The sequence below is a fragment of the Schistocerca piceifrons genome, chromosome 2 (genome assembly GCF_021461385.2).
Source record: "Schistocerca piceifrons isolate TAMUIC-IGC-003096 chromosome 2, iqSchPice1.1, whole genome shotgun sequence".
NCBI classification, from domain to species: Eukaryota; Metazoa; Arthropoda; class Insecta; order Orthoptera; family Acrididae; genus Schistocerca; species Schistocerca piceifrons.
The window spans coordinates 780,054,154-780,081,287 of record NC_060139.1 but is presented as its reverse complement, the minus strand read 5'-3'; the positions used below and the strand labels follow the sequence as shown (position 1 = coordinate 780,081,287).

Sequence of the window (27,134 nt, the reverse complement as noted above, 5' to 3'; positions counted from 1 at the left end):
TCAAGATCTCACCACTCGTATTATTTGTTTCTCGAGAAAATAAATTAGTCCGATAAAAGTTTATTTACACAACCAGTCCCATCCTGTTCCGTATGTGGTAAAGTCGTCCATAATAGGACGTTCAAATGGCTCTGAGCACTATGGGACTCAACTGCTGAGGTCATTAGTCCCCTAGAACTTAGAACTAGTTAAACCTAACTAACCTAAGGACATCACAAACATCCATGCCCGAGGCAGGATTCGAACCAGCGATCGTAGCGGTCTTGCGGTTCCAGACTGCAGCGCCTTTAACCTCACGGCCACTTCGGCCGGCACAATAGGACGTTAAACTTCTATTTTATTTTACGCGCTTAGTTACGTAGGACAGAACTGAGGAGCAAATCTGGTCATAGAACGTATCAGTACATGCAATTACAACAGAAAATTAATAATACGTAAAATAAAATGTTTATGAATCCTAAAGACAAGCTGTAAGTTTACACAAGCGCGGTCAACAATGTAACTCAGGAATTAGCTTAATTTTTCAAGGAACCCCTTGGCAAAATAGGAGTGACAGATGAGGAAACCAGTTTGGATTCGAAAGCACGAAAACCACTGCAAAGATTCTTGTGGCAATTAATTGAAAACGGATGCAGTAGAGTACTGCACGCCTTGCGATGCAAGAGCCTCCTTACGTGGAAGAACTGATATTAAGTGAAAAATCTAGAGATATTCCTCATCCTTCTACGATCACTCCCGTAGGGACTGAAAAGATGAGACTGATTATAGCTCGTACGGAGGCTTTTGAACAGCCGTTCTTCCCGGACTCCGTAAGATATTGTAAGCAGAAGAAACTCTTAACATGTACCTGGCTAGTCAGCGTCTACCAGGTGCTGCACTCCAGTGGTTTGCAGAGTGTGTTTGTTGCTTTAAATGCTGCAGTCTCGTCGTTGTAAAGGTAAGTTGAAATCTAACAGGCAGGCCCATAACACATTGCATTTCGTCTTGCCTTACGGCATGCGCATCAATCGTTCACCACCACCACCACCAGCAACGAAAGGAATAGCATCACGTACAGCTTCGCCGTCAACACCGGCAACAGCACAGATATCACCAGCGGAACAGCATACGAGGGTCGTTCAATAAATAATTCCCCACGTTTAAAAAAAGACATTAATAAACAAACGTCCTTTTGATGCTTCACATTTGATGTTCTGTGCGCCGGTGAAGTTTCGAACCGTTCTGGCAGATGGCAGACAAAATGGCGTCTACATTCGACTCACGTTACAAGCGGCTTGCTGTTATTGAATTCTTGTGTGCAGAAATAGAAACCGTGCTGAGCATCCGTAAACGTTTGTGTGCAGTGTATGGCGATGCTACGGTTCATAGGACTACAGTTGGACGATGGGTAAAGAAAGTTAAAGCCTCAGGAAATGCAGAAACAGAGCTCCATGATCAGCCACGCTCGGGACGTCCTGTTACAGCCACTGCTCCAGACGTGCTGACTAGTGCGTTTGCCATTATTCGTGCCGATCGGCGCATCATAACTCGATAATGGCTCTAGGTTGTCGGTCAGCATTGGAAGCGCGTCTGCAATGATAGAATCTCGGATATTCAAAGAGGTGCTCACGATGGGTTCCCCGAATGCTCAAAGCGGACCACAAGATTCAAAGAAAGGCCATTTCATGTGAATTGTTGGAGCACATTGAGACCTAGAGAGAGAGAGAGAGAGAGAGAGAGAGAGAGAGAGAGGCCTTTTTGTCACGGATCGCTACAGGGGACGAAAGCTGGGTGCACCACTTTGCGCCGGAAACAAAAAGGCAGTCCATGGAGTGACATCATCGTTATTCACCACAAAAGAAGAAATTCAAGACGACCCCTTCTGCCGGAAAAGTCATGCTGAGAGTCTTCTGGGATTGTGATGGAGTCATTCTCGTGGATGTTGATGCCAAGAGGGTCAGCCATAAATTCAGAGGTATACGTGAAGACTTCGAATAAACTCACGAATCGTTTCCGACGTATTCGATCAGACAAGAATCCAGCCGAAATCTTGCTCCAACACGATAATGCATGCCCACAACCAAGTCTGAGGACCTGGGAACACATCGCCAAATTGGGCTGGACACCATTGCCTCATCCACGCTTCAGTTCAGACCCTCGGACTTCCATCTCATTGGACCGCTTAAAATTCTCTACAGGGAACACATTTTGAAGATAACGGGAGTGTTATGCAGTGAAAACATGGCTACACGTACAGGGCTACAGCTTTCACCAGCAGGGAATACATGTTCTTCCACAACGTTGGCGTACGGCCATAGCACGTGATGGAGACTACCTAGATAAATTGGACAGGGACGAGACATGTTGACGGTATATTGTCACCAAATTCTGACTCTTAACAATAAATATGTAGTGAGAAAAAAATGTGGGGCTTTACTTATTGCACGACCCTCAGAATCTGTCAGCACTTGCAGGTTATACAACCAGAGACTAAAACATGAACCTGTAAGCAGCAGTTATAGTCTAAACTTACGTATGAAATCGCTGAGTGCACTTCGAGGGCTGAATCCACGTTAACGCTCCTAATGCCACTGTGGTCAATATGACCCCACAAGCACATTGGAAATACATACCTCCCGTGTTTTCAAAGCCATTATTTGCAAAATGACATTCATATGCTGAGTCAATTGCACCACTGATGTTTCATATATTTTTATGTTTACAACACACTAAAATTTATTCATGGTTTTTGCATTGAGTACCACTGGGGCCAGTAGGACCCCAACCTAAATTTACTTTTGTTTCTTGAGCTTAATTTTATTAAAATAGAATCATTAATGTTAGTTTGAAGAACTGTAATGAACGTGTTTGTTACATCATTAAAATACTGCCAATGTATCCGGTGTATATTACATGGGGTCTGTATCACCTCAGGGATACTCAGCGAGGCCGGCCGGAGTGGCCGTCCGGTTCTAGGCGCTACAACCTGGAACCGCGCGTCCGCTACGGTCGCAGTTTCGAATCCTGCCTCGGGCATGGATGTGTGTGATGTCCTTAGGGTAGTTAGGTTCATGTAGTTCTAAGTTCTAGGGGACTGATGACCTCAGTAGTTAAGTCCCATAGTGCTCAGAGCCATTTGAACCATTTTTGTGACTGGAGGGAGGAAACAGCGCTTCCCTCGTGGAAAAAAATGTAAACGCACAATGGGTCAGCGTAACGGAGACCTTTAATGCAAAATGCATTTGCGTGCAACATTTATGCCTCATTTGATGCGAATAAAAGTCTGTCCTGGTTACGGTGTCTTACAGAACTTGTGTGGAGAAGGTGGTTCGAAACAGAGGACACCATTAAAAATCTCTCGTACAGCAAAACTCCTTCCAATAGTTTGGGTACGCAAGGGCGAATTGAGAGTTGAGTTGCTGGCGGGGCGGAATACCTGTGTGGTGACGTAGCGGCTGCTAGCTGGAGAAAAAGAAACGTGGGAGGAGAATGCCAGACAGCTGGATCCAGCGTGCCGGGTCAGTCTTGTTTTACCTGCGAATAGTGCGCGTGTGGTCTGTGCCGTTGTGTACCGTTACACGTGGCATTCAGTGCGGAGTCCAATCTGACAGGCGCTTTGCACTAGGTGTCAACGCCGTATAGTAAACGATTTTCCTTTTAAAGTGTTTTACAGAGCACTTGCGTGTGGAATTGTTGAAATTCACTATGCACCAGTGATGATACATTTCGTATGGAGGGATAGCTCGGCCTCTGGAAATTAGTCTGTTATCGCTTTACATAGTTGCGAGTATATCACTTGCAGTGAAGCTACTTGAGTGTTTTGTCACGACAGGGGCACAAATACGGAACATAGAGCAAAAAATATTGCGTCCCAGTTCGGTGGTCTTGCTGTAAAGATGCCGTTGACAGTAAATAGATCAGGAATATCAGCTCACTGAATGATATTTCCGCTTTCTAAAATGTTTAGCAGGCATTGTTTGATCCAACATTGACAAATTTTATTAACAATTGTGCAGCTATAGGCGTTGAACTTTAATTGGTTCAGTCAGAACTCTGCTTCTCCCCCAGTTTTCAGTCGGAGCTTAAGCCAAGATTCCGTGATTTATTATTCTTGAGGTCCATTTTTCTAAGCCAGTGAAGCATGTATGTTAAAAAAAAGTTACATTCTTTTTTAACTGCTCATCTTGACTCAAGCGTAACTAATTCCCATATAGTGTAATATGAGAAACTATAATGGATTAGCTTAATGCTTGTGCCACAAACTAGTAATGTGTGCCCATTTTCATTTCCTTAGATTTAAAACGTCACACACATTTCCAAAGGAACTTAGTTTATTTGCAGAAATACAAAATCAAAAAAGTTGACACACAGTTCGTTTGGCTGTAATTGCCAGTAAGTATATTTGTAAATAAAACATTACAGATCACATAGTAAATGCAGTTGCATCTGCATTTAAAGTGTATACTGAAATGTTTGTACCTCTCATATAATCTTCCAGAGAGAGAATTTACAGTCAGATCTGTATGTCTTTTAAAAACTGTTGAAGCATTATCAGTGCACATGCATGATAGTTTGCATAAAAGACCCATACGAGGTTATAGACTGAGAACCACTGATTAAATTGATAGCATCCGAATGAATATTATTTAAACACATTATAATGTTTTAAACTACCAAAGATATGGATGATGAGCCTCAGTCCCTCGAATATGAAGAAGATTGCTACTATGCATACATATCAGGATCGGGAACACCAAGTTTTGATCATAATTGGCCAGATGATGTAGATTCAAGTACTTTCTGTATTGTTGATGAACATGATGAATCATCCCTGGAAACAGAGTCATGTAGTGTGGAAACGGAGTTTCAGAAAAAGCCACATAATGTAAAAGTAACATTTCAAGATATTTCAAAGCCCTATCTTGCTCGTGTCAGCAGCCCCAAAAACTACAGGCGTTTTCTGCAACTTGTGAAAGGTATTCAGTTTTTATAATGCAGCATTCATCTTTGAGTGTGTGAAAGAGAATTTAAAAAAATAAAATGCTGCAACATCTGCTTTCAATCTTGTCCATACGTACTTAGCAATCTGTATGTCAGACAGTGTTCAGTAATTTGTGCATATAGCATATTTCCACTCCAACCTAAATTTTTCTCACCGCATTTAAATGGGAGCTGTATTTATTTTAAAATTATTTTATTATCATATGTTGTTTCATTTCACTCGGTGAATTTGCATCCTAATGGGATTGTAACTTTTTCATAATAAAGGAAAATTGTCATTTATTAATTATGACTTTTGCTATTAATACAAAATGTTTCTTGCAAGTAATAACACGTGGAAGAGATTTTTTGTCTCTAAACTGCGGGATATTAGAGGTACTGACTGTGCTCCATAGTTTTAGTTCACTGTAGCAGATTAAAATGAAAGTACATGTTATTAGCAAGAGCTATATACCTCCATTGATGTTAAAATGAACTGGACACAGATACAAAACACACATTGAAGGTGCAACAATGTGGCAGTGACAACTAAGTTCTTGAAAATTACTCGTATTTCTCATGTGTAATAATAGAAATCCAGTACAAACACTTGACTCAGAAATTGAGCGTACTCATTCTTGTTGTTCATAGAAATATAATCTCCCACACATAATGTGTCTGGTTCACTTCAGAGCATTCAGCTAGAGGCCCAGAAGAATGCAGCATACAGTTTGGATATTTGGCCATTCCAATTGTCATGTGTTCTCACACAGTTTTGAGTGAATGGCAGTTTGTTAGAGGTGATCAAATGAAAAATCAGTCGTGCAATGACTACATGACTATAGATGAGATTTCTGCCAGTAAGCAGTCACAAATTTATTGAAACTTAAGATTTGTTTATAGCACTACGCTGAACATGTTGATTTTTGCCATCAGTTTCACAGTGTCTCTTATATGTCTAATAATAATACCTTTATGCTGTGTAGGAAACATGTAGGGTTTCTTTACATTTATGTAACCCAGGGTAGATCGATGAAGTTGAGATAAATATTCCTCCTCATGTGCATGCATAAATATTGGATTCACGTGCACTAATTACAGCTCATATAGCTTCTATAAATGATAGCAAAGTTTCCCTTGAGCGGTTACAATATTCGCTCCGCATTAGTGTTTTGTGCTGGTATTTTTTGCATTATCTTAATAGCATCTGATATAATGAAACAATTGTATGAACTGTCAGAAGTGACCTGTGGAAAGGTTACAGTAGCACATTTCCCTTTGTTTTGCAGACAGTTCAGCACTGGCAGTCTTCTTTAATTTTCACTTGGAAAAGCTGATTTCTTAACTGTATCTCCTTCAGGGGGAGATTTAAAGAGCAGATACAAAAAAAGTAGAATAATGTTACACCTTTTTATTTTTATTACCTGTAAATGGTTGTTGTTGTAGAACAGGGCAGGAATATTTGCAGGCATTTTGATGTGTTACTTTCTCCATGTGCATGATAATTTTAAAGCATATCTAAAATGATGGCATCCGTGTAAATAATTTTACATGAGTGACAGCTAAAATCTTTACAAGTAAGATGATTTAAAATATCCTCTTCTGTTTACAGCTGAGGAGGCCCCTACTGACGTCTCACCCGATTCTGGTATCAATGAACTTCAGGGTTTGAGTCCTGAGGAACAAGAGAGACAGAAACAGGAATGGCAGCAGGAGCTTGTAAAGGTATCTCTCTCTAATGTACAAGTAAGCTTCAACAGAAGCAGTTTAGTATTTACCACACTAGACAAAACATGATTGCAGTATGTCTAATGACCTCATTGTTAACAGGATATTTTTTCAGATAGTTAGAGGTGCATCATAAAGCATAATGATACCATCATAAGAGAAAAAAGATGAATTATGAACATATCAAAACATGCAGTTCTGCTAGTTGGGTGTAATTTTCAGCCAGTTCAGATATTACATGGCATCATTACAGCCAGCCTGGAGATGAGATCAACAGAACAGAAGAATGAGTTAGATAAGGTGATATTTCACCAGAAGTATGTTCAACTATGTGGGGAGGTGCTCAAGTCGTTAAACTGTGAGGAGAATGAAATGTGTTGTCAGTATTCTGTATTCAAAATATCTTCGGTTAGTTTTGACTGCCACAGTTGTCCAACAACTCATTCAAATTAGTATGAGTGTAGTGTTCAAAATTAACATTTAAAGACAAAAACCATATAAAATCAGTATCCTGAAAGGAAAACATTGAAGGTTATCAGTAGCTTCATTGGGCAACTTGAGGGTTTGATGAACCCAAGGTGAGCTACAAGAAAATTGCTCAAAAGAAGAATTAGTTTATTTATTGAGTCAAATAAAATTTTTGCCTAGTGTTGATACAGTGAAAAAATATGTAATGCATTATGTGGCCCACTATCAAACAGAAAAAAGTCACATATTGGAGTAGCTGTGCTGCTGATATTATACCAGAAGCATGCTGGTCTCTGATTGGGAGACAGTGAGGCATTGAAGTACTCAACATGCTATTGGAAGCTGTTCCGCAGTAGTAGTGTCAATGTTGGAGTGGAAATGCTGGTGATACATTAGTGAGCCAAAATGAATATTTGTATTCAGAAGCAGAGACCCTTCAAAAGGTACTGGGATAAAGATACACGGGAGATTTTTTGTTGATGACACAAGAGTGCTGCTCTCAATAAGGTGTGTTCTCTTAGAAGCACAGCAATTGCATTTGAATATAAATAATAACCTGAGTTTCTCTCCTTTGGAAGAAAGTGAAATGTATTTTTTTCCTTATTTCTTTATAAAATAAAGGGCAAAATGCAAATTGTGCAATGCACTATAGAAAGAAAATGTTGTGAATAATGAAATGGACCTGAAAGTCATATTTAATTTGTTTATTTGATCTGCTTAAATCGTATCAGAGTTACTTATTTACATAACTTTTGTATTACAGTTTAATTCATAATATCATAAAAATATTATTAGTAGTGAAAAAATGACATGAACCAATTGTAGGGACATCTGAGATAGACAGAAGATGAGCGGGAGTTCAGAATTTCATTGAGATGGTTATTGTATTGAAATTGACTGGTCATATAAACACACTGACTCATACATATTTGACTAAGGTGCTTAGTGGAAGGTGGATGCATGAAAAAGTAGCAGGAAAAACTTAGCAGCTTTAATATTCCAAAATCCTTGACCCACCAGTGGACAAAAATGTCTGCTACTGTTTCTAAAGACACTACTTAATTAAAACCAGTGTGTAGACACATCTGTGTTCGTGTACTGTGAGGGTACCAGATGTTTCTTTACAGTTGAGTCGCAGGTTCGAATCCTGCCTCGGGCATGGGTGTGTGTGATGTCCTTAGGTTAGTTAGGTTTAAGTAGTTCTAAGTTCTAGGGGACTTACGACCAAAGATGTTGAGTCCCATAGTGCTCAGAGCCATTTTACAGTTGAAAAGTGTGTTAAGTCCCACATTCTGGACATTCTTTCAGGAAATTACGTTAATTACTAAAATGTAAAGATCACAGACACATAATTACTAACAAATCTTGGTGTTTTTTAGCTTTCAGTGTGGTAATTTTTCCTTTATAACCACACAAGTTAAATAGTAAGTTATTTGAGAAAAAATATTAAACAGATATTAACTAGGAAAATTAGTATCACAGTTATGGAACAAGATAAATGCGTTTAAAAACAAACATTCTGTTAATTCTCGTAATGGAGAAACAGCTTGTCTCGAAAAATTTTCAATTATATCACTCTTCAGTACTTACTAAATTGTTTCCTTTACCATCCAGACATCCACATTTTGAAGACTCTTTAACTTCTGCCTTTATTTTAGAGGAATTTGAGGGAGTATTTACTCATCAACAGATGGCTTCACTGGTATTGGAATACCTTCCAGCTTTGATGGTATGAAATACCTTTAAACATTTATTCCTCCTTTTGCAAACATAATCAGTGTTGGAAGTCTAACAACTCGAATGATTATTCACTTTCGAAAAAGGGAAAAGGTAATGGTACAGCAATTTCATACCAATTGTTGCATGTTCGTCTTGTCTTGCTAAAAGACTGGAACAATTAGGGAAATGAAAGTCCAGGGTGTTGGTTGGAATTGCAGAATGTCTCAGCCTCTTCTCAGGTTGGTTTCAGAAGGGAAAAGGTGCAATTGACAATATTGTCCTTTTGTCATCTGACACTTGCAATCATGTGTCTCTTTGAGAGAGTTAGCAAGGTATGTTCCTGGATATCAAAGGAGCATATGACCAAGTAAATGTGGACATTTTACTACACAAACTAATGTTATTAGGCTTCATGGAAAAAGATGTTTGCAGAATTGACTGTGTGATTATGGAAAATAAGATTTGATTTTTCCTTTGCAGTGGCTAAACTGTTCTGCTACAAGGAACGATCCAGAGTCTTTAACACTATGTAGTCGCTGCATCGGTGAAAAGCTGGCGATGAGTTAACAACTTGTAAGCTTTGACAGATAAATCTTATCTTATTGGGTTTTCTAAGCCTTCATATCCATGCCTTCTTGATGATACACATGCCTTCCTGAAGATACTTCTACATTACTGATATCTAGTGTCAGAGAAGTCCTTATATTTAGTAATTGTTTTTGATTCATAGTTTTCATGGGTTCCGTACATGAAGACCAAAATTATCGATCTTGAAAAGGCATCAAATATCATCTGGTCTCCCAGGTTTGGTTTGTCTTGCACCCTACCACCACTGATTCTACAAGATTGCATACAGTTTGGACTAAGATTTTTGGCAGTCCACAGTGGGTGCAAGGATAGCCTGTGGAAATTATACATACTTAAGTTTAGATGTATTTGTCAGTGATTGGATGCTGTGGTCTCAACCTCCACAAATGCCGTTTTAATTGAAGCTACAGAAATGCCATTATATATTCAGAGACAGCTACTGGCAGGCAAATTCTTACATACAGAAACACTTACTTCAAAAAACCATCTGATCACAAAACCCAAATCGTCATCTTGATTTACCAAAATAGTATAGCAGATCATGCTCTACATATTTCAAACCTTGTGTCACCTGACCACAAAAATCCTCGTAGCATAAGCACTTTATAATTATATGTACAAATACTTGGCCCTCTCCCCACAAAGTGATTATATACATGTAGTCAGCACACCAACTATTGAAAGTCTGTTGTTTTGTGTTGTTATAATTTACCACACCATCGCTGCACTCAAATCAATCCAACCTCATAGTGTGACCACACAATGTCTGCAGAAGGTAACATTAACTACATACTGTTGACATGCACAAAGTCAGAAAGAAACAGGCTACTGAAAGTAGAATTTCTGCACAAGTGCTGTTATTTACAAAGAGTTCACAATTTTTTTACAAGCCAACAAGGAATCCTTATATATTAAATGCACTGCTGGGAATTATGTTAGCAGTTATTGTGAAATGAACTGTGTGTAAAAATTGTATTTAGCAGTTCCATCACTATTATTTATTGTTATTATGTTCTCTTTTCATATCTTTATTTTTCTACCAAATAATTATTTTTGATAAATCTGCACTTCCAAACTGTTGTTTACCTTTCTATTCCTCTCTTCATATTATTTCCATCAAAGTTTTTGCCTTTAGTGTACCAGAAAGCCCATGGTTAAACTGGTGATTTTTATTAATTTTGTATTGTGTGTTTTAATGAAATATATTTCATAAAAATATGTCAATGGTTGTACCTTTTAAGAGGACAAATTACAGATAATTGTCAGATCACGGGAAGGTAGCTCCCAGTATGATGTCAAGTAAAACCCTGTGATATTCTAACAAGGCTAGTGGTTGATGTTGCTTTTCTTTTGGGTTGGTTAGCGGTATATGCCACACACTCGGAAAGATTACTGTTCAGCTTGTGTAGAAGGGCCATGGCTCAAGTTTAAATAACTTGTATAAACATGCATTGAAATGAGAACTACTGACAATGTGATTTACAACAGAGGACATTGCATAAAAAGATGTCAGTGGTTGTACCTTTTAAGAGGACAAATATCAGATATTTGTCAGAAGCCAAATAAACAATGTTAATAAATGAGTCATTTTGTGTGGAATTGTGAAGCTCCCAAAAATCATGCATGTGCTAGCCATGAACTTAAATACACACAATTTGTTAGCCCATCCGAAGGTGAGAAAAGTTACCTGAAACTAGTTAGTAATTTTTTGTTTGTTCGTACGTATGCATTAAAAACAACTTTCACCACCAAATAACACTATCAGAATATCCCAGAAGACAAGATCATACAATACCATAACTCGAGGTTGTTAGTTCTGAATGCTTATGATGTTTAGTTAAAAAAATACCTCCATAAATGTCAGATGTCTAGCTGTCAAACAAAAGCAAATGTGGTGAAAAGTTTTCTTGACTGACAAGTGCTTAAATTTGAAGCTAGAACAACAGTGTTTCAGACAAGAAATCCAGCACATACCCTGCCATTTGCAGGATTGCCAGCTGCTGGCAGGCTTAAAAATCATGATGTGTGATGTTTTTCAAAATTCACTGTTACATTTGAATGGCAGAACTTTTGGTTCAAATGGCTCTGAGCACTATGGGACTCAACTGCTGAAGTCATTAGTCCCCTAGAATTTAGAACTAGTTAAACCTAACTAACCTAAGGACATCACAAACATCCATGCCCGAGGCAGGGTTCGAACCTGCGACCGTAGCGGTCTTGCGGTTCCAGACTGCAGCGCCTTGAACCGCACGGCCACTTCGGCCGGCGGCAGAATTTTTGTTTTATATAAAAAGATAATTCGGTTATGTCATTAGAAACTAGAGTACATTAAACATTAAAAGAATCTGAATACCACCTGAAGGTGGATCATAGATTCTGAAATGCAGTGTGATTAAATAATGAAAAGCAAGAATACAGAGTACAAATACAATTTTAAAAAACTTGTATAAATCTGATTATTTATTCCTATCAATCGAATGAAGTCACAGATTGAGACAATACAACAATGTATTTATGCACAAATAAGTCCTTATACCTAAATAGTGAGCCTTTTATGAATATATTGATGCCTATGATTATAAAAAATTTCTTTGTCCAATTTAGTGTTCAGGCGATCTAGGTGAAAAATGTGCAAGTACATAATCTCCTTTAGTGAGGTAGAACAGTTATTTGAAAATGTTAGTGACGTTCTTCATTTTCAGGTTGAAGAGGAAATTCAGACTCTCCGCCATGTCTTGGCATCAAAAATAAAACATTCTCAAGAACTTAAACGTAAACTTGGGATAAGTGTGTGGAAGGAATTTCAAGATGATATGTCACAGAGCATTCGAAATGTGAAGGAATCAAATATGTGAGTATACGGGTTGAAAATGACTAATTTGTTCACAATTTGCTGGTGTACCTATTTACTGATTATTTTATGATGACAGATACACTTTTTAAACTTTGAAATGTAGTTTATTAGCAGATTATTAATTCTCATGCACTCTAGTACAGGCTATACACCGCCTTTGTCTTTGTAAATATTCTGTAGAGCATGTGCTTGAGTATCTGAGGTGACTGCCAATAGATGTTACTTCAATATATATCATAAATAGATGCATGATTGATTAGTTACTACAGAATTACTTAATTATTAGAATCATAATTAAGGGCAATACCCTTAATTTATGTTAGCTTCCTTTGTGTTTCCAATTCTATAACTTTAGGTAGTGAGTTCACAAAGTTCACAAATAATTACTGCCAAGGAAAAGGCCTTCTTAACAAATGAATGTTGTGTACAGTCTTATTTCAAATTCCAAACATATCTGGTAAACTATGTACAAAAAACTGTAATGGTACAGAACCACAAATTAAACTTATTTTCAGTAAATGTTGGTTGATATGTGCCATACCATGTTACCTACTCATGTCCAACTAGTGGTCCACATCTCTCCATGTGGGGTTCCCATATTACACGGTATCAGATATGTTGTGTAGGAGATGCGCATTTTCAGACTTCATTTACTGTGGGTTTACAAGAAAGGTGACTTAGTAACATAGGCAGAGGTGCTAAAACTAGCAGTGGAGGAGGAGAATAAAATCCTAATCTCCTACGTGACTGGTCCAGTACTACTCCACGATTGGTAAACATGCGGGTGGGAACATGGTCGTATTAAACTGCTGTATTAGACGTTATAAGCTGAATGGCTACCATGTATACTTAGTAGTGGGCTATGATAAGAAAAAAAGAGCCCCTTCATTGTGCAGAACGTGCCTCAAATCTGTAAGTTCTGATTACTGACAGTCATGATCAGGTGGAAAGCTGCCTTATCACTGAAATTTAATGTAATCAGCTAGCCTGAATTCTAAAGTGCTTTACAAATCATGAAGTATTTTGTCATGCCTATTGATCCACATATGAGCACAAACTGCAGTCTGTGTTGTGTAAAGATTCAGGATTGAGTACCTTATTTAGTAGATTGCTCAGTATTAATTGTTGGAAAATTTGGGATGGGACATAAAGTGTATATGATATGCCAGTTGTCATCGAGTAAACCAGTACTTACTAATGACTGGGTGAATAGAGGGTGAATAAAAAATGGGAAATTTTACTGTGGTTTCATGTAAAGTCCTCCTTCAGATTTAAGAAGACAAACTCAAATTTGCTGTGTCTTCTTATGGTGCTGCCTGTCGCCCTCCAGCAAGGGTTACAGACAATTGAAATGCATTTCTTATCTTTTAAGAAATTTGTCTGCAGGTCTTTTTAATCTGGATGAACACCATACTTTGTACTTGTATTTCATTGCAGGATTATCATTTTGTGTTAATAATGCCATCATTTTAAATTACCTAACCCAAAAATCATAGTCTTCTCCATAACTGCTGTAATTATATTTCTATACCTAAATAAAAATATCATTGAAGACATTATTAAAAAAAATAAGGAACAAAATCGCACTCACAGGAGGTGAAATTATTGATAGATTGTTACTGATAAGAGTAGAGTCCAAGTCCCGAACTTTAGATCAGGATATTCCTTCTTTAATAAGAAACAGAACAAAGAAGGAAATTTTTTTTTAAAAATGGCACTTTTATGAAAACCTCTTAACAATTGGGCAGTAGGCCTTTGGATAAACAATACACTTAATTTGTCTGTAACAGATGAGATCGGGAATTCATGGCAACATGTTGTAATCACTAATGGTAAACCTATGAATTGTTTTAAGGACCACTGCATTTTTTCATGTAAGGAAAGTTGTATGTGTTATGTTTATACACGATTTTCAATTTACAATGGGTATCACTGTTTTTGAGATACAGCTGGTAGTTTGCTGTTCAGTTAGGTAACAATGATACCATTTACTGATGGTTGTAATTTTGCAGCGGAGTACCCAGCAACAGCAACTGACATCTGTAATTAACAATGTACATAAATACGATCACAAGAAAAACGAAGAGAAACCTAACGTTCTATGACACTTGTAGCGGTCACTTATTCACCTTTAGCACTTAAGCAGTGTTATTTTCTTCCTTTTTATTGCTCATATTTGCTTTTTAAATTAGTGTAGTTTAGTTTTTGTTGCTTGTGTGTTCATAATCTATGCTTTTCATTGAGGACTTTTAAGTATTTGCTCAGTGTCAGTTTCTTTCGGTAAATTTGGCTTGCACAGTTGCTGAGGCAAAATGTGATGGTGTGGAGGGATAAAGGGCTTCCTGCTGTTAAACTGTACTGCAAATTTGAGAAGAATCATGTTTCTTACAGCTTTTTCATGTACTATACTTGGGTGTGCCTTGTTGGTTCATTGATCAATAACATATGAATTGTTGACCTATCATTGCCATTTCCTAACATAATTTTCAGTGTATAATCTACGGAAATGATAGGGAGGGGCAGTGTGTGTGTGTGTGTGTGTGTGTGTGTGTGTGTGTGTGTGTGTGTGTGTGTGTTTCATCTGTTAATCTTTTGCTAATAGCCTTGAATGTGAAAGAGCATTGTAGTATCCAAAGCAGTGCACTGGGTCCATTCATAGTGTGACTGCCTTAGAGTTGAAGCAAGTGTGTAAATCAGTTTGTACTTTGTATTTTGTTGTTGGTAATTAGGGGTTCTGTGCAATTAGATATGTTGCATGAAGCAAGTTCTGTAGTACATACATTAAAAAAACGGTTTTGCATCACCCCAGTTCCCAGTTCTCCTGATGATAGATGTTGACCGTGGATATTGTATCACAGACACAATCCCTTTGACTGTTCAGAGATGTCACTAAGCACTCCCAAAGATGTAGTAAACAACCATGCATGAACAGCGCCTATTAAACGGAAGGGGTCCGACAGCCAATCAGTCGGTCATTCCACCAGAAAGGAGGTATGCAGCTCGTGTTGTCTGTAGTTCAACCATGCCTAGAGGGTCAATACCGCAGTTTGATCATGTCCGCATTGTTACTTTGTGCCAGGAAGGGCTCTCAGCAAGGGAAGTGTCCAGGCATCTCGGAGTGAACCAAAGCAATGTTGTTTGGACATGGAGGAGATACAGAGAGACAGGAACTGTCGATTCCATGCCTCGCTCAGGCTGCCCACGGGCTACTACTGCAGTAGATGACCGCTACCTACGGGTTAACCCTGACGGCAACGCCGCCATATTGAATAATGCTTTTCGTGCAGCCACAGGACATTTTGTTAAGACTCAAACTGTGTGCAATAGGCTGAATGATGCGCAACTTCACTCCCTACACCCATGGCAAGGTCCATCTTTGCAACCACAACAACGTGCAGTCTGGTACAGATTGGCCCAGCAACATGCCGAATGGACCGCTAAGGATTGGAATCACGTTCTTCTCCTATAAGTGTCGCATATGCCTTCCACCAGACAATCGTCAGAGACGTGTTTGGAGGCAACCTGGTCAGCCTGAACGCCTTAGACACACTGTACAGTGAGTGCAGCAAGGTGGAGGTCCCCTGCTGTTTTGGGGTGGCATTATGTGGGGCCAACGTATGTCGCTGGTGGTCTTGGAAGGCACCGTAATGGCTGTACGATACATGAATGCCATCCTCCAACCGATAGTGCAACCATATCAGCAGCATATTGGTGAAGCATTTGTCTTCATGGACAGCAATTCACACCCTCATTGTGCACATCTTGTGAATGACTTCTTCAGGATAACGACATCGCTCGAACAGAGTGGCCAGCTTGTTCTCCAGACATGAACCCTATCGACTATGCCTGGGATAGATTGAAAAGTGCTGTTCATGGACGATGTGACCCACCAACCACTCTGAGGGATATACGCTGAATTGCCATGAAGAGTGAGACAATCAGACCCAACGGTGCCTTGATGAACTTGTGGATAGTACGCCACGACATATACAGGCATGCATCAATGCAAGAGGATGTCTTACTGGGTGTCAGAGGCACTGGTGTGTACAGCAATCTGGACCACTATCTCAGAAGGTCTTGCTGTATGGTGGTACAACATGCAATGTGTGATTTTCATGAACATTAAAAAGGGCGGAAATGACGTTTATGTTGCTCTCTATTCCAATTTTCTGTACGTGTTCCGGAACTCTTGGAACCAAGAAAGACTCTTTTTTGATGTGTGTACATGGTATCGTCCCTAAGTAGCACAAGGGGACTGTAAAAGGAATTATTTATAGATACTATTTTATACAGAAGGAAGAAGCAATTTCTCTCAAGTTTTTTCTTTAAAGACTGCAATGATCTTTAATCCATATTAATATATAAAAAGGAAATATTGTCTCAAAAAATCTCAATGTTCGTGACTGATTTACTTCAAATTCTGATACAATACTCTAATAAACATTCGGACGGACATAGGCTATATTGTTCTTTTAAAAAAACAGTGTATAAGTTTTCTGTTAAAACCAACTGCAAGAAAGAAAATGCTGCACCATGCTTTGAAAGTGTATTTTCTTTTTCACAGTTGTTGTAACTACAATAGCAGAGTGTATAAACCATTAGACAAATTTTTCCACCGTACATTTTGCTTTTCTATATATAAAATTCTAAACAAAAATTATGTACACAACTATGTGCTGTTTTGATCTCTTCCTTTGCCAGTTTTAACAGAAAACCTATATGTTGATAATGTTGTATTTGTACCTTACGGGTTTTTGAAAAGAATACTACTACGCAATCTGAATCATCCAAAACTTTGTAACGCTACCCATTCCCAGATTAAAACTATGCAAAGTAATGATGTCATTTAAGGTGCTCTCCTCACAGAGCCAGCAGGTAGAGAAGTCTCTCTCATACTCTATATATTGATGTCCCAACCAGTTTACCCCTCCAGGTTTCGTTTGCAGTAACAATAAAGAAAGCTCAAGATCCAACATTCAAACACGCTGGAGTTTATTTATGATCAGTGTTTTACCACTGTCAGTTATATCTGATCTTTAACTAACTCCTGACACACAGTATCCGAAAAATTAAAACTATACAATATTGGGGCATGTGCTAAATATTTTTTAAGCAACAGTTAATACATAACAATAACCTATATTAGATATACTGTTTTGTTTTCTTGTTCACAGTCAGTGTTAACTGTAATAGTGGGGCATTTAAACAATTAGACAAATTTTTGCATAGTCACTTGTATGTTGCTCTTTCATGAACTGGTGGTGCAAAAAACCATTTCATACTCTTACCACACAGTATTCAAAAAATTGAAATATGTTGTATATTATGAAGTTTTGTATCATATACAAAAAATTAAAAACAGGGATTTAAAAACCCAAACAAAGGAGTCTTTTTATTCAGATTCTATATGATTTATTATAATTTGAAAATGGTGAAGGAGCAGAAATTTGTCCCCTGCAGAATTCCCAGGTATATCACAGAATGTACTGAGCATCCAATTGCCATGCATATTTAGCAGATGGGAAGCGTTGCCAAGTTAGCTAGTTTTCTCATAAAGGTGAATGATGAAAATAACTACTTACTTTCTGGTTTTGAGAAAATGAAAAAGAGTAACGCGACTCACTTTTTTTTAATGATGGGAAAGACTTCAAAATAAACTGTAGCGAAGGAAGTTTTGGGGGTGTTTCAAGTTATCACGTAAAACAAGAATGGAAATTATGAATGGAGAAATATGTAAAATAAGGGAAACAGCGGATCAGTGTGTGAAAATAGCACTTATACTAGCTTATGAGCAATAGCTTTTTGGGGGATGTGGAATTAGTCAAGGTTTATATTAGCAAAAGTTAAGCAGGGAAACAACAATCAGAAACTTAATCTGTACGCAGTGCAGGCCATAAACTTACATGGTGGTGGTGGTGGTGGTGATGGCACAGATGGAACCAAAGACTGCAGATAACTTTTTTACTAATGAAACGGGTCCAAATATCATTTCATGTAAATAAAAGCAAACAGCATACTTATTGTACTTGTCCCCCTCTTTTTTTCGTATTGGGGAAAATGGCTGCAAGGAAGTGATGTAAGAAAAACAAAGTTGCCATAGATATTTGCTGTTTTCTCTCCTCAGCATACTGTTTGCGACCCCCCTAGCCAATCTACTTTAATCACTTGTTCTCTTTAATGATTGTAACTTTCATTATTTTTAAAAATTGTATTTCCTAGGCATGTATAATTTGACAGTAACCATAAAAGTCTTGTTATTGTAGAAATTAGTAGCTTGTCTCCAAATAATTTCTGAATTGCTTTCGGCACCACAGCTGTCGGGACTCTTGACAGCCCCCCATCCCCACCCCCCACCCTTTCGCCTCCCTTGCATAATGACTAAGTTTTTCAGTAATTTCTGACATTTTAGTAGGTTGTTCTCCTTAATTATAACTAGGTTGAGTCTTGATTATTAGCAGCAATGACTTAGTTGATGTCTCAAGAATTTATACAGTAATAAAATGTGGTTCTTATGTGGTGGTTGCAGCAGTAGTAATGTAGTCATGGTAATTTGTTTGTGGACATTACTCCATTGTTTTTCTCAATTATTACTTCAATTTTATGTTGGTCATTACGGGAGGAAATCTTTTCTTGTATCCATCTCTAAATTCAGTTTTTTGCTTATATTACCTCCCCGGAAAAGTGTTTTTTTTTTTGTGGTGGTATTTTTATTATTACAAGCCAAGATCATAAAAGAGTAAATTGTGTAGAATATCATCTACAGTGACAATGCTATAAACTTGTTTTCTCAGAGTGATATCCTACGCTTCTTGTTTACTTGACTGAGAATTTTAGTGAAAGTAATTTATGCAACTGTGCAGTTCATAATGGTGAAGTTATTGTGATTCACAGTATTGCATTTGACAAATGTTCCAAGTCATCTGTAGATTACTTTTATACATCTTCTTCCTGGTACTGAATTTCCTTTTTCCATTGCTGGTAACATGTACAGTCACATGCAAAATCTGCACTACACATTAATTTTTCAGGAAAAGTCATATGATGAAAGAAGCATTGTATAATAATTTATTAATGGAGTAATGGAATGAATTGCATGTTTGTCACCCTTGTCTTAGTAAGACACAAAGAAATTAATGGTATTAGTTGCCAATAGGCATTGATTAAAATCAGTTGGGAAAGTGGTCATCGCAGCTGCATGGCTACACTAGCAAGCTTCCTATCAAGCCCAAATTCTCAACTTAGGCACACACTACTAATGTAATGCCCCTTGCCTATTATTCTTATTACTCACAGCATTTCACAGATTTCCATTAAGAGTTTGAGAATGGTGTGCATCCACACTGAAGTGATCAGTTGATAATTATATACGTTTCTTATTTGTATGCTGCTGTAGTCACATTCTTCCTATGGGACAAATGTGGTGTCTTGAATGAGTTTTGATAATTAGAGGTTCTACACACTCCAATCACATTAATATGGCCACTGGCTCCATTAGACATCAACATGCCATAACCGCTCACAGCAGCAGATGGCAGCACTAGCAGTGGAGGGTACATAAAGCATGTCAGAGGATGCGGGAAACAGTGCAGTCATTGTCGTAATGCAGATATGGAACGATTTCTTATGTTCAGAACAGCACGATCATTAGCTTTTGGGCCAAAGGTGGGAGCATTTCCGGAACAGCTATGTTTGTAAATTGTTGGCATGCCGCCATGGTTAAAGTATACTGTGCACGGCAAAATGGTGCCATGCAAAACCGATGCCAAAGCAGCTGTGGTGCACCACAGGCCATAGGTGACAGGGGTGAATGATGGCTGCAGAGACATGTATGGGGAAATAGATGTTCAACCGTTCAGCAACTGACCACCCAGGTGAACCGTGGGGCCGCCAACAGTATCTCCTCAGCAACCATTCAGTGAATGAATGTTACCGCACGTTGACCTCCGCAAGCACGCACCTGGCTGGTGCGCCAATGCTGACTGCTGTTAAATTGGATGTCCACTGAGTAGCAACAGGTGACCTTTCCAGATGGAGCATGTTTTACACTCCATCAGACATACGACTGTTGGAGTGTCTAGCACAAAACATCTGAAAGCTAACACCCTGCAACTGTTGGTGGAAGGGTCCAGGCCAGAGGAGGAAGTTTCATGTTCTGGGGGATTCCATGGGTGATCTTGTAATTCTGGAAGGCACAGTGGATCAACAATAGTATACATCTATTCTTAAGGACCATGTCCACTTCCACATGCATTTTGTTTTTCCTTGACTTGATGACATTGGACATCAGGACAATACAGTGTGTTGCATAGCTCCAGTTTCTGTTGGTCTGTTATGGCCAGGGGACACCGGCTGATACACACTTCTCAATTCAATAAACTTTACCAACAGCCATATACTTTAGGTTATTTTATATCGAATGCTACCAGTTGAACCAGTGTCGCCCTTTCTTATGAATCAGTTGCATAACGATTCGGATTCATGGTTCCAGTCTTATGGCATCATACAATAAGGTTTTTGGTATGATAAAGGCATATGTGGCCTCAAGATGGCAAAATGAATTGCTGAAACTGGTAGTGTTCAATATAAAATAAAATAACCTAAAGTGTATATGGCTCCAGAATGAGATTTTCACTCTGCAGCGGATTGTGCGCTAATATGAAACTTCCTGGCAGATTAAAACTGTGTGCCCGACCGAGACTCGAACTCGGGACCTTTGCCTTTCGCGGGCAAGTGCTCTGCCAACTGAGCTACCGAAGCACGACTCACGCCCGGTACTCGCAGCTTTACTTCTGCGCACACTCCGCTGCAGAGTGAAAATCTCATTCTGGAAACATCCCCCAGGCTGTGGCTAAGCCATGTCTCCGCAATATCCTTTCTTTCAGGAGTGCTAGTCCTGCAAGGTTCGCAGGAGAGCTTCTGTAAAGTTTGGAAGGTAGGAGACGAGGTACTGGCAGAAGTAAAGCTGTGAGTACCGGGCGTGAGTCGTGCTTCGGTAGCTCAGTTGGTAGAGCACTTGCCCGCGAAAGGCAAAGGTTCCGAGTTCGAGTCTCGGTTGGGCACACAGTTTTAATCTGCCAGGAAGTTTTGTATATGGCTGTTGGTAAAATTTATGGAATTGAGAAAAATGGTTGAGAATCTGTGGGACAACCTCAGACTATTCATGCCATGGATCCTATCCAAGAAACTTAGCGCAGCTGGCCACAGTACTGGACTCATCATGGCTCCACATCCCTACTGGTACTTCCAGAATATCATTGACACTCTTCCTACATGTCTCACAGTGCCCCACGCTGGAAAAGGTGAGTATTTTGACAGGTGGTCACATTTGTGTCTGGACAGTGGATAAGGATTCTGAATCTCCCTTATTTCTCTGACTTAAATTCAAGTGCCTTTGTTTATCTCATTAAAGAAAGCCACACGGCATACTCTCTCGGCTTGCAATTGTGTACAACAGTAATGGATGTAGTGGTTGAGACATAAACAGTTATATATGGATACCTAGAGCAATGTGGCCAGTAGGGAAATGTTTGTCATTCTGTGCACTCGTGTGGCCTAATTACCTAGAAATGTGTTCAGAGCATAATCTGAAATTCAAATTACTTTGTTCATCTGACCATAGTAAAAAAATAAAAAACACTAAATATTCATTACTAAAACAAACATTAAAGATCATTTCATACAGCATAATGTGCAGTGTGCTACCTTCTGAGACAGGAAGGTAGGCCACTTCCATATAGAATGTGTGCAATGGATTAATGTGGTGGGATGCTACCTGGGCCAGCCTGAGGGTGGTTTTCAGCTGTTTCCATGTTTCATTTAGGCAAATTCTGGGCTGGTCACTAGCTTCTGCCTCAGAGAATACGATACACAAACAGTTAACTTACACAGAGAACAAAATTTACATGATTCACAGACTGATGGAGTGCACTACTGATCCCTTAGGTTGCATTGACAGTTGGGACATTAGGAAGTCCATCTGATCACATAGTTAAATAATACTGCTAAATTCCCAAAAAGCAGACCCTGTGCTAGAGAGGATAAATGCTAGGGGGGAAAAAGAGAAAGAAGAAAACCAAGATCAATCAATTTTTTTCCTTGGCTGACTTTCTAGAATTTTTAAATTAATGTGACACAACAAAGAATTATGCTTACTGTCCCAAAATACACTTCATGTATTTCAGATGGTACCATAATAAAGAAACATGACATTTTTTGGTACCTCCACCCCCTGTGTTGTGAAATACTTTCTATTTGTAAGTAGAATATCCAGAACCTGATTGTCATACTTGTCATTAAGACTGTTCTCTTTTAAATAAGACTGATGGTAATATTATGATGGAAACAGAAAGAATACAGACTTGTTACCACCCATCTGCAGATGAATGGTAGGTGGTGCAACCTTAGACGAGACAACTTTACTAGCTTTTTGCTTTCTTGCATGTTTTGGGTTTATTTGCACACACCAAAGCTGTAAGAGGAGTGAAAGCTCAAAATTGTTACTGATTTGCAGGCAAGTGGTCACCTGTCCTCCTGTCTTATACATTGAGGGAACTTTGTTAAAATAGAGGTAAATATTAGCAAGGAATGAAAATAACATTTCAAAGAAAATACCACATAGATTATGGACACACATTCAGTTTTGTGTTCTGCACTCCTTACTTGCTTATTTTTATTTTTATCGTAACAGTTATCAGAATGTTGAAGACAAACTAGGGAAGTTCAGCAGGGCTGTTACAGAAGCACCATTGTAAGTACTGTAAATGCTACTTTCATGATGCACACTTTCCTATTTTTAGTTGTTTGCTGTAATGTGATCAGTTGGAAACTGAATTAGTTTGGAACTGAGAAATAATACCTATTGAAATCAATTTGTTTTTATGTTTCAAGAGACTGATGGCGTAATTCGTGATTCAAAACTTATCAATTTCGAATTGGAATTTGTCGCTACACATACCTTCATCCATGCCTATCCTTGTTCTGTGTATATAAAGTGTTTATTTGAATATAATAGAGGGAAACATTCCACGTGGGAAAAATATATCTAAAAACAAAGAAGATGTGACTTACCAAACGAAAGCGCTGGCAGGTTGATAGACACACAAACAAACATAAACATACACACAAAATTCTAGCTTTCGCAACCATCGGCTGCTTCATCAGGAAAGAGGGAATGAGAGGGAAAGACGAAAGGATGTGGGTTTTAAGGGAGAGGGTAAGGAGTCATTCCAATCCCAGGAGCGGAAAGACTTACCTTAGGGGGAAAAAAGGACAGGTATACACTTGCGCGCCCACACACACACACACACACACACACACACACACACACACACACACACACATATCCCAGGGATATGTGTGTGTATGCGAGTGTATACCTGTCCTTTTTTCCCCCTAAGGTAAGTCTTTCCGCTCCCGGGGTTGGAATGACTCCTTACCCTCTCCCTTAAAACCCACGTCCTTTCGTCTCTCCCTCTCCTTCCCTCTTTCCTGACGAAGCAGCCGATGGTTGCGAAAGCTGGAATTTTGTGTGTATGTTTGTTTGTTTGTGTGTCTATCAACCTGCCAGCACTTTCGTTTGGTAAGTCACATCTTCTTTGTTTTTAGATATAAAGTGTTTATTTCATAGAAAAAGTTGTGTATGAGACTGTAAACAGTTAAAGATGATTTAAATGGGAGGAAACCCCATTAATATTTCGGAGAGATTACTCGAAGCACTTTTGTATGTATTTCAATGTGCAACTTATGATCCAAGTGGCTTGGTAATACATTATCTGTTGACTACAAATATTAATAAGATATTCTCATGTAGTATCTCATAAGCTGACTTCATGGTAACTGTTGAGCTTTATCTGTAGGGACATTCACTGATAATTAATTTTAGTTACTAGGTGTGTTTATTGCCTCATGTTTTAGGTTGATTTATCCTTCATCATTGCTATTGTAGTTTAAGCAGTCAACAATTTGCTGTTACAGAGACATAAGTTGTGACATTTTGGTGGCTCTTGATGTCCTGTTCCTTCAGTCACTTGTCATTTTCCTCAATATTTGATGTTTCCTCTGTTGCGGGTGTTTGTCATGTAATGTATCCTTGCCAGAGTAGCCAGTGTTCCCTCACCCTGCCTCCTTAGATTGCTGCCATCACCTAGAGACTTGCTATGAAAGCCCAGTGTGATTCACATTGAGTTTTTGTGATGGCTCTTTAATGACAACCAGTTTAGATGAGTACAGCAATTTACCCTTCTTCATTGTTTGATGTTTTCATAATGTCATTCTAAATTCCTATATCTCTCAGTGCTGAAAATTTGTTATCGAAAAATGTATACCTACAGTGCATGGTTCCTCACCTCTTCTGTACTATTTCATGTTGTTGGAATCTCAGTCCACAAACTTTACCATTAAGTGTAGCTATGAAACAATCTGATTTACTTTCATACATGAAATTCCTTCAGTTTTGTATGTTTCTAATGTTTGCTTTATGTGCTTGTAGACATGACATTAGTGCTACTTCTGTGTTAAGTGAATGCTTCATTTTTAAAATGTTTACTTCAGGTGCAGCGTAAAACATTGTAATTATACTTACCTATCTAATTTATTCTACCTTTTACTCTAATAGTTTATCCTGTGAGAAGATAGGTAATACTAATTTTTCTTTAAAGATTAGTTACATATCATTTCAGTCCAGTTATCAATAAATTTTTTCTTTGTTGAAATTCAGAATGTCTAAATAATTTACTATAACATTTAATTCACATTGATAAACGAAGATAACTTCTCAACAAGTAACTGTTTGTGTGTGTGTGTGTGTGTGTGTGTGTGTGTGTGTGTGTGTGTGTGTGTGTTTTTTTATGATTTATTACATTTGTCTCCATGCATAGCAAGTAGTTATGATGAACTTAGCTTCATAATGCATGTTTGGTCATTGGCTGTTCTTCATTCTTTTGCTTCTAGGTATCAGAAGACTGAATCTGTGATTAAAACTACAGCTGAAAAAACTACTACTCTTCTAGGTGGTTTAGGCTCCAGTGTAACAACAAAAATTGGGCAGCTGAAAAATTCAGATTCTTTTCGCTCTTTAGAAGAGAAGGTTGGGTCAGCATATGAGAATGTGAAGGTTGGTGCAAAAGTGTCTAATGAGATCCTACTGAACAGCAGCATACAAACTATATTCTTTAAAATATTTAACTGTTGTTTGTATTTAAAACAAGTAAATTCCATAGTAATTTGCCAGAGTATTTGATAAGATGGAATGAAGTGAGAAACTTTTCAATATTCATTTACAGACAAAAGTGGTGACTTCACGCTCCAACTCAACTCAGAGTTTTGATGAGGCTCTGAGAGAGGCAGAGGCAAACCGAAGACCCAGTAACAGTGCTTCGACACCTGCTACAACACCAACCATACCAGAAGAGAAGCCACTCTCCTAGAGGAATAACTTGTTTGGCTACAAAAACTGGGTTTAGTTAGGCGTCTTACCTCTTGATGTGGAATGGTTAATTCAGTTCAGCTTAAAATGCAATGGGTATATTGTGGATTGGTACAGCTTTACTGGGTATATTGTGGATTGGTACAGCTTTACTGCAGACTGAACTTATGGTTACTTATTAATTATTACATTAAATGTAGCTATACATATTTTTATAATACAATATTTAATGGTATCTTTTGCCTATAACATTTCATAATAAACTGTTTGACTAAACTGTCCACTCCAGGTGTTACGAGAACTTCAGAGGCATGCTTATTGAAATAAGATGTCGTTTACAATTTGTATTCAGCAATCACTTTAAAGTTTTTTCATGAAAAGAAAGGATCAACTCTCCAACTTGGGAAAATAACCATATTGCTAACTCTATTGTATAGAATGTTTAGGAGGCATGCTAATTAATTATTGGAAGTGACTTTCATGTGTTGTCACAGCACTAGAGTTCAGCATTATTTAACTTGAAAGCTTTTTGTGAGAAAACGATGGCTTGGCTGTGTTGTAACGACAGCTTAGGTTTCTGTTACACTGCTTTGCATGTAAACTACTGAATATGTAATTAATGGAAGCTTTCATATTCAAGGCTGTGCCTGTAACTGAAAATTTAAAATTTTGAACAGTCAGTTCTCTGCGTAACAGTGTCATTCAGATAATTCTTATTCTGCAAGATTTACTACATAATACAACACACTTAAAATGAGAAACATCTGTTGTTCATCATTAATAGCTGAAATGTGTGCAGTAAGGAAGACTACTAGACAGATTGATATTTCAGGTATTATCTTCACATATATAGTAGTGCAACAACAAATTTTTTTCCACTCATTTGTGCTACTTCCTGCCTTCTGGTGTTGGTCATCTCTCACCCACATTTATGATGCTGTCACTTTCTCTCTGATAACCATCTATTTAAGTTGTTAAAACTTAAATTGTTTTCCATACTGATTCATCTGTAGCCATCTGGGAAATAATTCACTATAATGTTGATTTTATTTTAAGTGATATAGGGGCTTGTTCTATGGCAGCAACTATTGTGATCTGTTCTGGACAAAGGAACCATATTGTTTTTGCATTAAATTGCAATTACTCATCTCCATCCACCTTGGCCTTGCTGTAATATTTTCAAAAAATCTCATACTAAATTACTGTCAAATTTTTGAAAAGAAATGTTTTCTATTTGATAGTATTGATGTATATTTTAAGAAAATAATCAGTGTAACTAGATATTAAAAAGTTTATTGCACATTTTGATTGTTAAAATATTCTAATGTTTTGTCTGTCACATTGATTATAATAAATAACTTTTTGTTACATGAAAACTAATATTTTCCTTATTAA

The 27,134-nt window shown here is 38.1% G+C and overlaps 1 protein-coding gene across 2 annotated transcripts; it reads left to right on the top strand.

Annotated features, from left to right (window-relative positions):
* The first annotated feature begins 3,508 nt into the window (after window positions 1-3,508).
* LOC124775763 (tumor protein D54) lies at window positions 3,509-27,134 on the top strand. Of its 2 annotated transcripts, XM_047250593.1 has the most exons (7): window positions 3,509-4,955; window positions 6,572-6,684; window positions 12,165-12,313; window positions 23,004-23,063; window positions 25,265-25,427; window positions 25,597-25,850; window positions 25,881-27,134. In XM_047250593.1, exons 1-6 carry the CDS (start codon window positions 4,661-4,663, stop codon window positions 25,738-25,740), a joined length of 924 nt encoding a protein of 307 aa, XP_047106549.1. In that variant the 5' UTR covers window positions 3,509-4,660; the 3' UTR covers window positions 25,741-25,850; window positions 25,881-27,134. The 2 variants fall into 2 exon arrangements, with proteins under 2 accessions (XP_047106549.1, XP_047106551.1); XM_047250595.1 differs by lacking the exon at window positions 23,004-23,063 and having other exon boundaries at window positions 4,384-4,955.

Coding starts and splice junctions, on each gene's coding strand:
- LOC124775763 (XM_047250593.1), top strand. CDS start 4,661: ATGGATGATGAGCCTCAGTCCCTCGAATATGAAGAAGATTGCTACTAT. Junction 6,685..12,164: donor GGCAGCAGGAGCTTGTAAAG/GTATCTCTCTCT, acceptor CTTCATTTTCAG/GTTGAAGAGGAAATTCAGAC. Junction 12,314..23,003: donor AATGTGAAGGAATCAAATAT/GTGAGTATACGG, acceptor TTATCGTAACAG/TTATCAGAATGTTGAAGACA.